At 36.1% G+C, this 15,930-nt stretch overlaps 3 protein-coding genes across 4 annotated transcripts; all 3 read left to right on the top strand.

Moving 5' to 3' along the window:
* The first annotated feature begins 5,153 nt into the window (after positions 1 to 5,153).
* Positions 5,154 to 6,431, top strand: LOC103927899 (ornithine decarboxylase-like). The gene is given in 1 exon segment (NM_001319805.1): positions 5,154 to 6,431. A coding segment is annotated over 1 exon segment (1,278 nt).
* A 1,559-nt stretch (positions 6,432 to 7,990) lies between these two features.
* Positions 7,991 to 10,242, top strand: LOC103927900 (probable mannitol dehydrogenase). The gene is made up of 5 exons (XM_009336873.2): positions 7,991 to 8,147; positions 8,646 to 8,759; positions 8,999 to 9,512; positions 9,607 to 9,760; positions 9,977 to 10,242. The coding sequence occupies exons 1-5, from the start codon at positions 8,050 to 8,052 to the stop codon at positions 10,174 to 10,176; spliced, it is 1,080 nt and encodes a 359-aa protein (XP_009335148.1). The 5' UTR covers positions 7,991 to 8,049; the 3' UTR covers positions 10,177 to 10,242.
* A 998-nt stretch (positions 10,243 to 11,240) lies between these two features.
* On the top strand, positions 11,241 to 15,098 carry LOC103927902 (probable choline kinase 1). 2 transcript variants are annotated; one of them, XM_009336874.3, is made up of 8 exons: positions 11,241 to 11,621; positions 11,890 to 12,277; positions 13,168 to 13,289; positions 13,369 to 13,564; positions 14,154 to 14,271; positions 14,425 to 14,472; positions 14,550 to 14,650; positions 14,768 to 15,098. In XM_009336874.3, the coding sequence occupies exons 2-8, from the start codon at positions 11,924 to 11,926 to the stop codon at positions 14,861 to 14,863; spliced, it is 1,035 nt and encodes a 344-aa protein (XP_009335149.1). In that variant the 5' UTR covers positions 11,241 to 11,621; positions 11,890 to 11,923; the 3' UTR covers positions 14,864 to 15,098. The 2 variants fall into 2 exon arrangements, with proteins under 2 accessions (XP_009335149.1, XP_048424715.1); XM_048568758.1 differs by lacking the exon at positions 11,241 to 11,621 and adding an exon at positions 12,494 to 12,533 and having other exon boundaries at positions 12,003 to 12,277.
* The last annotated feature ends 832 nt before the right edge of the window (positions 15,099 to 15,930 follow it).

Raw genomic sequence — 15,930 nt, 5'->3', positions numbered from 1 at the left:
AATGATGTTATACTAACCTCTCATGCAAGGATTTTTTTTACTCACGGGGCGCTATGCGCTTAAAAATATATGTTACTTTAGTTGTTTTGTATTGTAATGTTTAAGAGATTTTTTATGTACGTATATACAGGAGATTTTTTTTTGTTGTCCTATGTGATTGGTATACAATTTTTTAAAACTTGGAATCTTTGAAAAGTACACTTATAACTGCAGATAGGAGTATGGATGAATGAGGATGCGTACTTGGTGGTGCTTGGAGTTGGATGTTACGATCAACGAGCTGACGTCAGGTTGGAGGAGTGGAATTGGACGGATCATGCTAGAATGTTGCAGCAGTGGCTGCAATCAATTTCTTGGACTGCTTTTTTTTTTTTTTTTTTTTTTTTTTGTTTTGGCTCAAACTATTGCTTGAGCTGTGGTTTTGTTAGTTTTTCTTTGACCCATTTTTTTGCTTGCTCATATGCTAGCTTTGGGCCTTTGTTTGTGTTTGTTTTTTTTGTTTGTAAAGTTTCTGTTTTTGGTTTGTAATAAATATTGCTCCCTGGAGCTTTGACCAAAAAAAAAATGGTACATGTATAACCACTAAAGGATTCTATTTTTGTTTAATAATTGATGAATACAGTCATAATGGCACAACTTAGAGACAATTATTTTTCATAGTGCATTGCAAATGTAAACAAATACAAAATTTAAAATCATCCAAATTACATCACTACAAGTTTCATTAGTGGCCTTTAAGTAATAGAAACTCCGAGGAAAAAAAAAAAGAGTGGCACATTTGCTTCCTCGGAAAAGAAACAAATCACAAATTGCAAACCATCCATTTCTTGCAAAAGCCGTTGACGGTGTCCCTTCCATTCCAATCTTTCGTAGCATGCGAGTCACATATTGGCTAATAAAAGCCGCCACGTGTAGGACAAAACACTACACCTAATGAGACTCTAGTTAAATTAGATGCCACATGCATTCATTTGATCAATAAACTCGGATGTCACGTTCATGAGAAAACAAAATACTAATAAAGTAATAAAAACGAATGAGGTAGTTAATAGTCACACCACAATCAGAGTGGATGGTTTGGGACCTTGCCTTGTCTATGTCGAAGGTCAGAGATCAGAAATACAAAGAAGGAAAAGAAAGAAAAGCCAACATTAGCTTCTTTTGCTTTATCAATTGATCGCAACATCAGTGTGACGAATCACGCAATGAGGACAAATTATGAAAATACAGTGAGCCACCAACCGAGGGCAGTAGGCCGCCAAATTATATATAGTTCATGATTTTATTTTGTGATAAAAGATTAAATTGTCTTTTTGTTTTATTTTTGTTGAAAAAATAAATAATACTATGGTGACTATCTATTTAAATTGTATAACGTGGTTGTTGATGATTTGATTGTTAAGTGTTAATTAACATGTTTATTTTCTATCTGTGACACATAACATGATTTGTAAATGTAGTATAAAAAATTAGTCTACTTAGTATTACTCGATAATAAATAGTTTAGATATGGGTGGTGCAAAAAATTACTTGGATTTTCCAAGTGATTAGTAAGCAAAACTATTTTGATATATACTTTCCTCAGCTAAGAAATCGGTATACGTCAATCCCCCAAGTATCAAACCCTTTCACCACACAAGAGATTTTGGTTTGTAAAAAAAAAAAAGTGTACATGTATAACCACTAAAGGATTCTATTTTAGTTTAATAATTGATGAATACAGTCATAATGGCACAACTTAGAGAAAATTATTTTTCATAGTGCATTGCAATTGTAAACAAATACAAAATTTAAAATCATCCAAATTACATCACTACAAGTTTCATCAGTGGCCTTTAAGTAATAAAAACTCAGAGGAAAAAAAGAATGGCACATTTGCTTCCTCGGAAAAGAAACAAATCACAAATGGCAAACCATCCATTTCTTGCAAGAGCCATTGACGGTGTCCCTTCCATTCCAATTTTCTGTAGCATGCGAGCCACATATTGGCTAATAAAAAGCCGTCATGTGTAGGACAAAACACTACACTAATGAGACTCTAGTTAAATTAGATGTCACACGTTTTCATTCGATTAATAAACTTAGATGTCACATTCATGAGAAAACAAAACACTAATAAAGTAATAAAAACGAATGAGGTAGTTAATAGTCACACCACAATTAGAGTGGATGGTTTAGGACCTTGCCTTTTCTATGTCGAAGGTTAGAGATCAGAAATACGAAGAAGGAAAAGAAAGAAAAGATAACTAGCTTTCTTTTGCTTTATCAATTGATTGCAACATCAGTCTGATGAATCACACAATGCGAACAAACTATGAAAATACCAGTGAGCCACCAACCGGGGGCAATAGGCCACCAAATTATATATTGTTCATGATTTTATTTTGTGATAAAAGATTAAATTGTTTTTTTGTTTTGTTTTTGTTGAAAAAATAAATAATATTGTGGTGACTATCTATTTAAATCGTATTTTGTAAATCCGTATAATGTGGTTGTTGATGATTCGATTATTAAGTGTTGATTGACGTGTTTATTTTCTATTAGTGACACATCACATGATTTGTAAATATAGTCTAAAAAAATTAGTCAACTTAAATAGTTTAGATATCGACCATGTATGGTATTCTGACTTAAAGCACATTATCGGAGACGATCAACAGAAAAATTACAGGAAAAACTAAACCTGGGAGCCTCCGACCCAAGCCTTAAGAAGGGTCGGCGACAGAGGAGATGAAATCGGAAGATGGCTCAGCAAACAAGCCAGAAAATCTTTCACAGGAAATGAGAGAAAGACTCTCATAGTAGGCGAGATACATTGGTCCTTTGTCCTAAACACTTTGACATCGAATACCATCCCTCCTAAATCCTAACACCTTTGCATAAACTGTAATTATTTGAAGGGAAATGAATTCTAAAGAAAGTATAGAACTAATTGATGATATGGAAAGTAACTCAACTTCTTTTAAGCTCTTGCAATACTTCTCTTTTAACCGATGTAGGATTCTTTTACCTTCACATCCTCATATGCCCCATCACATGTAACGAATTTTCAAGCCAAACACGTTGACAACATGAATTGGGTGATGTGGAGCATGTGTGGCTGTTGGACTTAACAAGTGGACAAACTTGCTTTAATATCATGAAGTAAGTTTGGGTTTCACCGTAAGGCCAATAGACAATATGAGAGTAGCTCAACCTCTTATGAACCATTGCAAGGTTTCTCCTCTTACCAATGTAGGACTCTTTTATTTTCACATACTCACAAGTTCCCTCACCTGTGGTGAATTTTCAAGTCAAACACATAAACAACACGAATTTGGTGACATGGAGCACATATGGTGAGAAAGTTGGGATTCCACTATAAAACTAATTGGCAATATGGGGAATTGTCCAACCTCCTATAAGCCCTTGCACGGTTTCTTCTTTCACCGATGTGAGACTCTTTTACCTTCACATTTCATAATTTATGTATTCATCATTTCTCCTTACACACCTATGTGTATTTATGGCTTTTAGAATGATTAATCAATAGAAAATAAAGATATAAATAAACATGAGTACAAAAAAAGAAAGAAAATGAGTGCATAAGTCATTTCCTATATGTAAAATGGCATGATATTTTTTTTGAACAATCGATATTATCTACACTAAATGGTTGGGGTGGGATAAGCCTCACAATGAGTTAGCAATAATGTGGTCCAAATTCACCAATGGCGAGAATCAAACCTAATACCTCTCATTTACAACTGAAGATGAATACTACTAGATCGTAGTACTAAGCAGTAATAGCATGATGTTAATCCATTTCTCGAAATCACTCAAAATTAGTAATAATTATAATTACATGACAATCAATATATGTCATTGATCAGGCAGAAAATATATGATCCCTTACCAAACGTGGACGTGAATTGCTTCTTGAATTATTTTGGAAGAAAAAGGCAATCAACCCAATTTTGTCGTGAAGAAAAAGAGTGCAGTTCTTTTGTTTGGGATAGTAAATGCCGCTATGTAGGGAAAGCAAGAACATCCCCTTGGTGGTTGGCACTCTCACTCCTCCATCTATCATCTATCTTGTATGACCATTTTGCAATCATCACCTACCCTCCCAAGAAACCAAAAACAACTTGGAACTTCCTAATCTAAAATTAACTTTCTCAATGCATGTTTCTACCATTCTTTCTCGTGTTATTTGAAACGAGGAAGATAAAATTAAAATAAGTGGATCCAATTAACTCCCTTTTAATTTCACCAGAATAAAAAATGTTGTTGAAAAAGTTCAATTAAAGATAATTCGAAAACTTGGATGTGGATAAATTGGCTAGAGGATATGTGCTCTTCTATGCATCCAGTTTGAATTCTTGTTTCCTCAATTTTTGGTTCAAGTGATGTTCTACTTTAAACTAATATAAATTGCAGGGGCAAGTGACCCTTTACTACAGTGGTGGAAAGGTATTGTGCCCTTACATGACGGCGTGGTTCAAACCTTGTTGGTGGCTAATCTAACATCTAACTTACTAAAACTATCGCTCGACTCAAAAAATTAAAATATATATATAAACTGTAGAGAGATGGCTAGTTTGGTATTGCTATGCTTTGAAAAAAAAAATTGCTTCTGTTGTGCTACGAGAATAAGCTCATTTTTACTGCTTCACGTTTTCAGCTTTTTTCACCCAAAATTGTGAAAATAAGCTGTTTTTAAGTGTTTACCAAACACCTTTTTGAGCTCAACTTTTTTTTATACCCAATTTTTTTTTTATTTTTTATAAAAACATTTCAGTGCCAAACCAGTACTCAAACTCGAATGACATAAACAGGAGCACGTATGTTCTAATCAACTTGACTATGCCTACCTTTTGCATGTGTTAGCAAATATTTAATTTCAATACATATGACATGATTTTGTAGCATGTCATGGAGATGCTATGTATCATTATTGGAGAAATAATTGGGTGGCTTTTACAAATATGAGAGACGTGGTTGGTGAAGCCCATTCTGATGGGGGACCGTTTAAATTCTCTATTTAAGGATGTACATTACGCAAACCCTCCACAAAGTAAGTTTTAGAGAGATCAGTCGCTTAATTTGTTACGAAATTTCTCTACACTATTCTTGCTAGCTTTCACATAAACCCATTAATTATTTGTTTTCCCATGGCATTGATCCCTCCAAGTATTCCAAGCCTTACTACTTTTAGCAGCCTCCAAGTCAAATTGGCAGCAAGCCAAGTGAAGGGTGAACATGTTCCAACTGACATACCAAGACACCAACTCACGACTCTCATCAGATCCATCATCAACAAACAAGACGAACCACAACCCTTTTACGTTCTCGATTTGGGAGTTCTTGTCAGCCTTATGCAAAAATGGAACCATTGCCTTCCCAACGTTCAGCCCTTCTTTGCTGTCAAGTGTAACCCTGAGCCTGCATTCATTGCAGCATTGGCAACGCTCGGTGCGAGCTTTGACTGCGCTAGCAAGGTGGAGATCGAGGCCATCCTTTCTCATGGTGTAAGCCCCTCAAGGATAGTCTACGCCAATCCATGCAAGGGTGAGAACCATTTAAGGCACGCAGCTGGAGTCGGGGTCAATCTTGCAACCTTCGACTCCATAGACGAACTTAACAAGATAAAAAGATGCCATCCCAAATGTTCCTTGTTGCTCCGAATTGCAGTCCCAAATGACACGAGCTCCTGGCGTTCATTTGGGACCAAATTCGGTGCATTGTCGAAGGAGGTCGCGCCTCTCCTTAGACATGCACACAAACTAGGGTTGAGAGTGGTGGGAGTTTCATTTCACGTGGGTTCGAAAGCTTCGGAATCTCAAGTATACCGTGGAGCAATAGCAGCTGCTAGGGCTGCATTCGACGTGGCAGATGAGCTCAAACTGCCCAAAATGCATGTGCTTGATGTTGGTGGTGGGTTCAAGGCAAACCCGTTATTTGATGAAATAGCCGAAACCCTAAACGACACCATTAAAGAACACTTTGGTGATCATCAATCGGAGTCTGATCTGGTGGTGATGGCTGAGCCAGGAAGGTTCTTTGCCGAAACGGCTTTCACAATGGTTGCAAATGTGATGGGGAAGAGAGTGAGAGGAGAGAAAAGAGAGTATTGGATTACTGATGGGATATATGGGTCGTTTAATCTTCCGGGATTTGATAAATCTTGTTTGACACTTTCACCCCTCCTCCTTCACACTCCTAATCATCATCATCATTCAGTAGCCATATATTCGTCGACGGTGTTCGGACCAACCTGTGATTCGCTGGACACGGTGGTGGCTGACTGGAAACTGCCGGAACTGAAGTTAAATGATTATCTCGTGTTTCATAACATGGGGGCTTACACAAATTCCATTGGAACCAACTTTAATGGCTTCTGCATTTCTGCTATTCCCACGTACTTAACATTTACAAGTGCTAATAATTAATAGGGAATGAAAAACGAAAATAATAATAATAATAATAATAATACGAATGTATGTGATCGATCTTTCCCTTCTTGAGTGCTAATAATTAATAGGGAATGAAAAACGAAAAAAAAAAAAAAATACCAATGTATGTGATCGATCTTTCCCTTCTTGTCTATTGTTATAAATATATATATATATATATATATATATTGGTTTTATGCATGCATTTGGTATGCAATTTTTTTAAAGCTTGGAATCTTTTAAAATTACCCATATAACCATTGAATGATTCTATTTTTGTTTAATAGTTGATGAATAGAAGAGCAAGTTTAGATACAAATAACAATCCTAGCCGAAAGTTGAAAGTATAAAAAAGTTGGAGAGAAATACAGTCATAATGGCACAACTTAAAGAAAATTATTTAAGATAATCCAAATTACATCACTACAAGTTCAATTAGTGGCCTTTAAGTAATAAAAACTCTGAGGAAAAAAAAAAGTGGCACATTTGCTTCCTTGGAAAAGAAACAAATCACAAATTGCAAACCATCCATTTCTTGCAAGAGCCGTTGACGGTGTCCCTTCCATTCCAATCTTCCGTAGCATGCGAGCAACATATTGGCTAATAAAAAGCCATCACGTGTAGGACAAAACACTACACCTAATGAGACTCTAGTTAAATTAGATGTTACATGTATTCATTCGATCAATAAACTTGGATGTCATGTTCATGAGAAAACAAAACACTAATAAAGTAATAAAAACAAATGAGGTAGTTAATAGTCACACCACAATCAGAGTGGATGGTTTGGGACCTTGCCTTGTCTATGTCGAAGGTCAGAGATCAGAAATACGAAGAAGGAAAAGAAAGAAGAGATAACACTAGCTTCTTTTGCTTTATCAATTGATTGCAACATCAGTGTGACGAATCACGCAATGTGGACAAATTATGAAAATACCAGTGAGCAACCAACCGAGGGCAGCAGGCCGCCAAATTATATATAATTCATGCTTTTATTTTGTAATAAAAGATTAAATTGTCTTTTTGTTTTGTTTTTGTTAAAAAAAAATAATACTATGGTGACTATCTATTTAAATCGTATAACGTGGTTGTTGATGATTCAATTGTTAAGTGTTAATTAATATGTTTATTTTCTATCAGTGACACATCACATGATTTGTAAATGTAGTATAAAAAAATTAGTCTACTTAATATTACTCGATAATAAATAGTTTAGATATGGGTGGCGCCAAAAATTACTTGGATTTTCCACGTGATTAGTAAGCAAAACTATTTTGATATATACTTTCCTCAGCTAATAAATAGGTATACGTCAATCCCCCAAGTATCAAACCCTTTCACCACACAAGAGATTTTTCAATGTGCCAAGAACACGGTCTGGTACAACAAGTGTCATAATACAAGTTGTTAAATACTTGATAAATTTTTTGTTCAACCGCTTATATTATGACACTTGATATACCAACTCATGTTCCCGTCACACTGAAGTTTTTTTTCCCACCATACATAATTAGCTATAATATTTATCTGTGTGTACACACACACGCATCTAGCACTCTATAAAGCTCTCATATTCTTTCAACTAAAAGAAGAAAGCAGATAATTAAGAGAGAAAATGGTGGAATCTCCAGAACAACAGCACCCCAAGAAAGCCTTTGGATGGGCTGCCAGAGACTCATCTGGTGTTCTCTCTCCCTTCAAATTCTCCAGAAGGTTTATCTCCATTTTATCGTCTACATGCTCCATCCAATTGGTGTTTCATTAATCTTTTTGTTTTTCTTTCATCCATCTACAATTTGCGTGCTGCACGTAGTTCCTAGGAAATACAATGAAAATCCAAGAAGGAAGAAACTGTATTTGACAACTTGAACTTTGCAAATAGCCCTGCAATTAGATAAATTGTTTTGAATACTTACATTTCCAAATTGTACGGACTTCGGAATATGAACTAATTAGTGCACCTAAAATCGTGTACTTAAATATTTTCGAATTGATATACCTAAGACTAAAATGAAAACTAAATCTAACCCAACTATCTAATTTTCTAACAAAAGTTATTTACTTAATGAATTTAAATCAAAAGTCATTTGAGTTCAGTTGTTCATGTCTTAGTAGTGGGTGCAACTGAAGTTGTTTCTTCTTCTGCATATATAAACAGATCAGAATGCAACCTACTCAATTTATCAAAAATTACTATGACTTTGGTTGCAGGGAAACAGGAAAGAACGACGTCAGGTTCAAAGTACTATACTGTGGAATATGCCATACAGATCTTCACATGATTAAGAATGAATGGGGAAATTCTACCTATCCTCTACTTCCGGGGTACGTATACATACCACTCTACACGAAACTTTGTTATGACAAGTTAACGACTTTAGTTAAATTAACTCTCCATTAATTAATCTGTAATGTAGACAGATCTAGTTACTGTACGTACTACAATGAGTTGTCTATTACATGTGAACACTGCCGAACGTATATGATGAATTGGATTAATCTGCTAACCATTTAACTAGCTTGTCAATGTGAACTTGATTAATTTAATCGGGCAATGCATGCAGGCACGAGATTGTTGGTGTAGTGACTGAGGTAGGCACCAAAGTAGAGAAATTCAAAGTTGGAGACCACGTCGGTGTTGGATATATGGCAGGATCTTGCCAATCTTGTGATAGTTGTTCCACCAATGCTGCGAATTACTGCCCCAAAATGATAGCGACTAGTGGTGACCAGTACCATGATGGAACCCCGACATATGGAGGTTACTCTGATATCATGGTGGCCAATGAGCACTTCGTAGTCCGTATTCCAGACAGCCTACCTCTCGATGGTGCTGCTCCTCTCCTATGTGCTGGGGTTACAACTTACAGCCCCTTGAGGTATTTCGGACTTGATAAACCCGGTATGCATGTGGGTGTGGTTGGCGTCGGTGGCCTAGGTCACGTTGCCTTGAAGTTTGCAAAGGCTATGGGGCTCAAGGTTACAATGATCAGTACCTCCCCGAAGAAGAAAGAGGAAGCTATTGAAAACCTTGGTGCCGATTCCTTTTTGGTCAGCCACGACGAAGGCCAAATGCAGGTGATAATATGAATAATAAGATCCAATAAATTTATGACTTTAATCATATTTGTGAGCACTGTGACATACAGATGTCTTTATTTTGATTGTGTAGGGTGCCGTGGGCACAATGGATGGGATCATTGACACTGTTTCTGCAGTACACCCTCTATTGCCTTTGGTTGGACTATTGAAGTCTAATGGAAAGCTTGTTTTGCTTGGTGTACCAGATAAGCCTCTTGAGCTACCAGTTTTTCCCTTGCTCATGGGTAAGCAGATGAATTCACACCAACTTCTAACCTTAATTGGGTTTAGATAAAAGAAAATTATGATTTTTTTTTTTTAAAACTAAATGCCTTGTGTAACTAAGTGCATCTGGAGAAAGAATGTGTGTTGAAATCAATTTCTTTTACGTTTAACTGATGTGCATTTGCATCAACGAAATAATTAGTATTAATATTCGTTTTTTTTTTTTGTACTTTTAGGGAGAAAGATAATAGCTGGTAGTGTCATTGGAGGAATGAAGGAGACCCAAGAGATGATTGATTTCGCAGCTAAGCACAACATAACAGCAAACATCGAAGTTATATCAATTGATTATGTAAACACCGCTATGAAACGTCTTGTCAAAGCAGACGTTAAATACCGTTTCGTCATTGACATTAGGAACACATTGCACGTCTAGGTCTTACGTTTTGCATCCGAAATGTTCAAGCACTCGAAAAATAAAACCGATCAATCATTTCGCACATTTTTATTGTCTACTATACCTAGGTTTTATGAAAACTGTGCCTTGAAACCAGCAAAATGTGACAAGCCCAATTCTGAATAAACAAATTCTTATATATAAAGCTGGCAGGCTTTTGAATTAGGAATGGTTTTATATTAATATCACTCACACCTTGTCGTGGACCATAACGTTTTACAGGCCAGACCCAAATCCAAGATCAAAGGCCTAGAGAGATTTGTTTAGTTTAATAATTATTTATTTTTTATGGAATCAAAGAGATTATGAAAAATTTCATTATGTCTGTAATCACAAGCAAGTAAACTCACCAACGTGGAGCATTGAATTTGAAACCTCTCACATTTTTTGTTTATTGAGGACCGTAGTTCACATCCTTACCATTGAGTCATTTGCTGTGATTATACTTATAAAAAATTGAGTTACTTTAATATTATCAATTAATTTTATAATGAATTTTCTTCTGAATCTATTCTCCAACAATTCATTTAATTAGACAGGCAGTTTTTCTTGGTGATTAGTATGAATTGTAAGAATCTTATCATTACTCCAGTTAATATTGTATTCTATTTTTAATATATAAAAATATTCAAAATGCAAATAGTTTTTTTTTTTGTTGTCAATAATGTACATACGCATGGTTTGTTTAAAAACAAAAAAAAAATTAAAATCAAATTGTACTAAATTACATGGATGCCATTGCCGACGAAATATTTTCCCAACTTCCCACCGCCACACCAAAGGCATTCCACGCGTTTTGTTCATAGGAGGAAAGCAGAGCTGAGGAGAAAATCTAAAAGCTCAAGTCTCTAGCGGAAAAGAAGTCTTCATTTGCCGACCTTCCCTTCGTATAACTGGGCCCCGCAGGCACCACATTTTCTACGTGTGCTCTGCGTAATCCATGCATATTGCATACTACGACCCAAAGTCTGAGACTTTGTTGACTTTTGACATTCACCGTTCTTTAACCCAGTAACGAAAGCAAAAGCATTCACCGTAGAATTTGGTCAATTCCGACTCAGAATCTGCAAAAACAAGATTCCATCCTAATTTTACATACCCAGAAGTGAGAAGACCATTTGCAGATTTTGGTCCTCTGCTTTTGCTTTTGCCAGAGAAACAAAGGGAAAAGTCAGTTTTGGACTTTTTTTGTGATTCCCACAACCCCACCCCTCCTGCATCCAATTGGCTTAAAAGGGTTCTGGGTTCTCTTCTCATATTAATTTGTCTCTCTTTTGGACTAAAGGGAGATTCTGTTCTTTATTTCAAAGGTTATTATTATTCTTTTGAACTTCGAAAGATTGTTTCCGACATTGATATATAAAAGCAGTGCAGTTTGGCATATCAAAGCAACCTGCAGCTTTCTTGGTCCTCTAATTCTTTAGGTGAGTTGCTCTGTTTCTCAATTTATTGTGCTTTTCTTTCATCTGGGTTCTGTAATTTTCATATACTTTTTGTTCTTTTGATTCATTTGCTGGTATGATCTTCTAACTGCTGAACTTAGTAGAGCATTTCAGTCAGATATTACAATTAAATATTGCACCTTTGACCTTTTTTCTCCTTTGAATTTTACTGTTTGATTCTTGGGTATGTTTATTTCTTCTTGCTCAACAGTTTTTTTCTAATTCCATCGGTTGTGATATCGATACGCAGGTGAAGCCTGTTTGAGTTGATAATTTGATACAAAATGGCCATAAAGACAATTGGTCTTATTAAAGGTCGTCTTCCGGAGGAGTTAAAGAAGGTGCTTTTGTCTGTAGCTTCTGAATGGGGGGATGTAGTGGATGATATGAATGGCTTGCAGGTTATCCCATTGAAGGGGGCCATGACTAATGAGGTCTATCAAATAAGTTGGCCTATGAAAAACGGTGTTGACCTTTTCAGAAAAGTTCTGGTCCGGGTTTATGGCGAAGGAGTTGAAGTGTTTTTTAACCGGGAGGATGAAGTTCGGACGTTTGAGTGCATGTCCAAGCACGGCCAGGGGCCGCGCCTCCTTGGACGATTTGCAGAGGGACGGGTTGAGGAGTTCATTCATGCTAGAGTATGTGAACTGCTATGTTTACCATTTCATGTTATCTTCTATTTTTTAGTACGAGTTAGTTTAACCAAGTCTTCAGCTAATGATGTCTTTCGAATACTTTCACTAATCCACTATAATTGTCACTACTTTTCTTTATTCCTCTCTCTCTCTGCTCCTCTCTTTCCCTCCCCACCCCACCACACTCATCGTAGTTTAATGGTTCAATTTGCACCTTAGGACTAAATTGAATGATGCAGACAGCAAACAGGGACAGGCGGTACGGTCACTGTAATCTTGATCATTCCTTTAAGTGGTACTTCAGCTTTTTTTTTTTTTTGTATGATAAGGGTATCTGATTTCTTAATTGTTGTGAAAGGAAGAAGCCGTTAGTCACTTAATAAATCACTTTCGATGAGTCGATTTTTGATAAGACTGATAAGACTAGAAAAGCTTAAACTCGTTACGCCAGGAAATATAGACTGTTGAAACCCTTACTTGTAGGCCTATTTTACAGAATTATACTTACTGAAACGCATTTTGGATACAACTGAACTGCGATTTGCAGAATCTTATAGTTAATCCAAAAATTAAAACAAGAGGCAATCGATCTTTTAGCTATCGAGATAGATGATGAATATGTAATAGACCCTCTCCATTTTCACCTTCCAATTACTGTGTCAGCTGGACAGCTTATGCATCATCTAATTTGAATTGATTTCGGTGATCTTATATTTTCTCAACATAAAATATAAGTCGTCTAAAGGGACTGTCTTATTTGTTTTGGAATTTGATCCACATCATACCAAAAACAAACAAAGGGACGTTTGAGCTTCAGTGAAATCTCTTCAAATAGCCTGTTGCAGAGGATATTTTTAGCATCTCCATAACCTATTTGTCTTTTGAATTCCCAGACGCTATCAGCTGCTGACCTTCGTGATCCTGAAATATCTGCAATTATAGCAGCTAAGCTGAGAGAGTTCCACAATTTGGATATGCCTGGTCCGAGAAATGTAGTCCTTTGGGATAGAATGAGGTAATTTTATATTTTGAAAGCTAAAGTTTCCCTTTTGAGGATTCATGATTTTTTTATGTAATTTACCTATTTTCCCCAGGAACTGGCTCAATGAGGCGAAAAACTTGTGTTCGATAAAAGACATACAGAAATTCGGCTTGGACACTTTGGAAGAGGAAATTAGTATGTTAGAGAAGGAACTGTCACAGGACTATCAAGAAATTGGGTTCTGTCACAATGACCTGCAATACGGTAACATAATGATGGACGAAGAGACCAGATTAATCACTATAATTGTGAGTTCCTTACTCGATTTCAATGAAACTGTTTCATTATCCTTAACTGTTTCTGTGATTTTAAAAGTATTGCACTTTCTTTACCACTTTTCTTTCCTTCCACCTGATTCCACTTGTAATCTATGATTGTTACTGAAATCGAACACCTTAGTTCGTACAACCTGAATTCTCGTTTTCACATGGACACTAACATAGGGTTTTTTTAGTAACTTAAAATAGTGTCAACTTCTTGAGTAGTAGAAAACATTGTCCGAATCTTTTTATAACAATACATCCATCATTTTTCGATTTGAATCATGATGTCGATGTGTATACTTATTGATCGACAGTTCTAGGTAGTACTTTTGCCAAATGTAACCTGTGAAGCAATCGCTGAGAGTAATATTCTTGGCATGTCTTGCTTGCATGTAAACGTTAATGAAAATTGTCTAGCCTCATGTTCAAATTGTATTCACCAAGCATGATTCAAGTTATCCGTAGTTGGATTTCCGTTATGTTCTTGCTAAAGAATGGATATGTAAACCAACGTTTATAAACCTGTTTTGCAAATTGCAATACAAGTTCTAATATGATTTTGTTATGTTTTCAGGATTATGAATATGCCAGTTACAATCCTGTCGCATACGACCTTGCAAATCATTTCTGTGAAATGGTTGCGAACTACCACTCTGACACACCTCACGTTTTGGACTACAGGAACTATCCAGGTAACTGTTAATCTGTTAGTGATTCGTTCTTCATTGCACTTTCTCCTAGTATAACCTTGAGCATTCAATCAAGCTGCAAACATGGAATTAATCATTTGTAGTTTTATTTCGTTACAAATAAATAATTTGGTTTTCTCCACTGCGTTGCATCAGGTCTGGAGGAGCGCCAGAAATTTGTCCGTGCATATCTCAGCTCTGCAGGTTAGTCTATTGATTTTGCGAATGATTTGAAAGCTTTGGTGATTCTCAACAAACTTCATCTCCAATATTCCATATAGATTACGAACCCAGTGATGCTGAGGTGGAGCAGCTAGTTGAAATAACAGAGAAGTACACTTTGGCTAACCATCTCTTTTGGGGCTTATGGGGAATAATTTCGGTAATATTTTCTTCTTTTTATTACACTCTTATTCGCAATAGCTTGCGTGTGTATATGTGTTCGAGTGACTGCGTCTTCGTGTGTATAACGTAAGATACGTTCGCTGCTGGTTTGCAGGGTTATGTGAACAAAATTGATTTTGACTACGTTGAGTATGCAAGGCAGAGGTTTCAGCAGTATTGGTTGAGAAAGCCTGCGTTGTTGGGTTCTTGAGGCGAGTCCCTGTAATAACACGAACAAGGCCTTTATACTCGTTCGTAATTAGTGATGTTGCTTCATAAATTTTATTGAAAATGTGAAATAATTGTACAAATAAAGACGTGTGAGAGATTTGTACCAAAAAAAAGAAAAAGAAAAGAAAAAGATATGTGTGAGATATAAATATGAAATGTAGTTGTCAATGGCATTGACGGCTGATAATAATACTCAAAGGGATGATGCTCGTAAATATGTTTAGTTTCTTCTTTGTTTTGTTAATGTCTTGCACAAGTGCTTATTAGCTAAGAGTTGTTGAGTACCCTTGCGAAATTTATTGTGTATAGTTAGGGGGTGTTTTACGCCCAATTCATTCCGTCGCCTCTTCTCAACCCTTTTCGAACTGAGAGGAAACTAAACATACGAAGATGGACTCTCATGTAGTATGCGTTCTAGTTAAACTTTATATGCGAGCCAATCAACTCCGAAAGTATAAAAAAGTTGAGGTTCCAGCTCAAAATCCTTTTGCAATGGAGTGGCTTACACATCATGTGTTTATATTATCCATACACCCGATAAATTTGATCTAACACATTGGAATGAATAGGTGCTTTAATTATTAGGGTAGTGTTATCCACACGCTAATTTCTACTTCTCACACATCTCTTTCAATTATCGACCGTTGGATCAAATGATTTGAAGAAGATCAAACGAGATAAAAATAGGTGTGTAAATAACATTATTTGATTGTCACTCGGTACTACGGTATGGTGGTATTCTTCTTCGCTTAAAAGTGAGAAGTCTTATGTTCGAATATCTTGGATGACGAATTCGATATCAAATTAGGCTACCTATTGTATGGCTTAGCCGAACTTCCCATTCTCTTAGTGTAAAAATATCAATGTACTAAAAAATAACACTATCCGATTATTATTGCCAAGTGTCCCGTAGATCAGTAGTACCCTTAAACGGTTAACCCGAATACGGATCCGTTTATTAATTAATGAGGAATTTGTAATTTGAATACAAACCAGTCATTGAAGATACACATGTATAAATATCCGGAAAAGGATCCAGCGATCCGA

Source organism: the organism of the source record quoted next, unplaced genomic scaffold (genome assembly GCF_019419815.1).
Source record: "Pyrus x bretschneideri cultivar Hongxiangsu unplaced genomic scaffold, Pyrus_bretschneideri_v1 Contig49, whole genome shotgun sequence".
NCBI lineage: Eukaryota > Viridiplantae > Streptophyta > Magnoliopsida > Rosales > Rosaceae > Pyrus > Pyrus x bretschneideri.
Note: the sequence above shows the minus strand (reverse complement) of the source record. Positions and strands in the feature narration are given on the sequence as shown.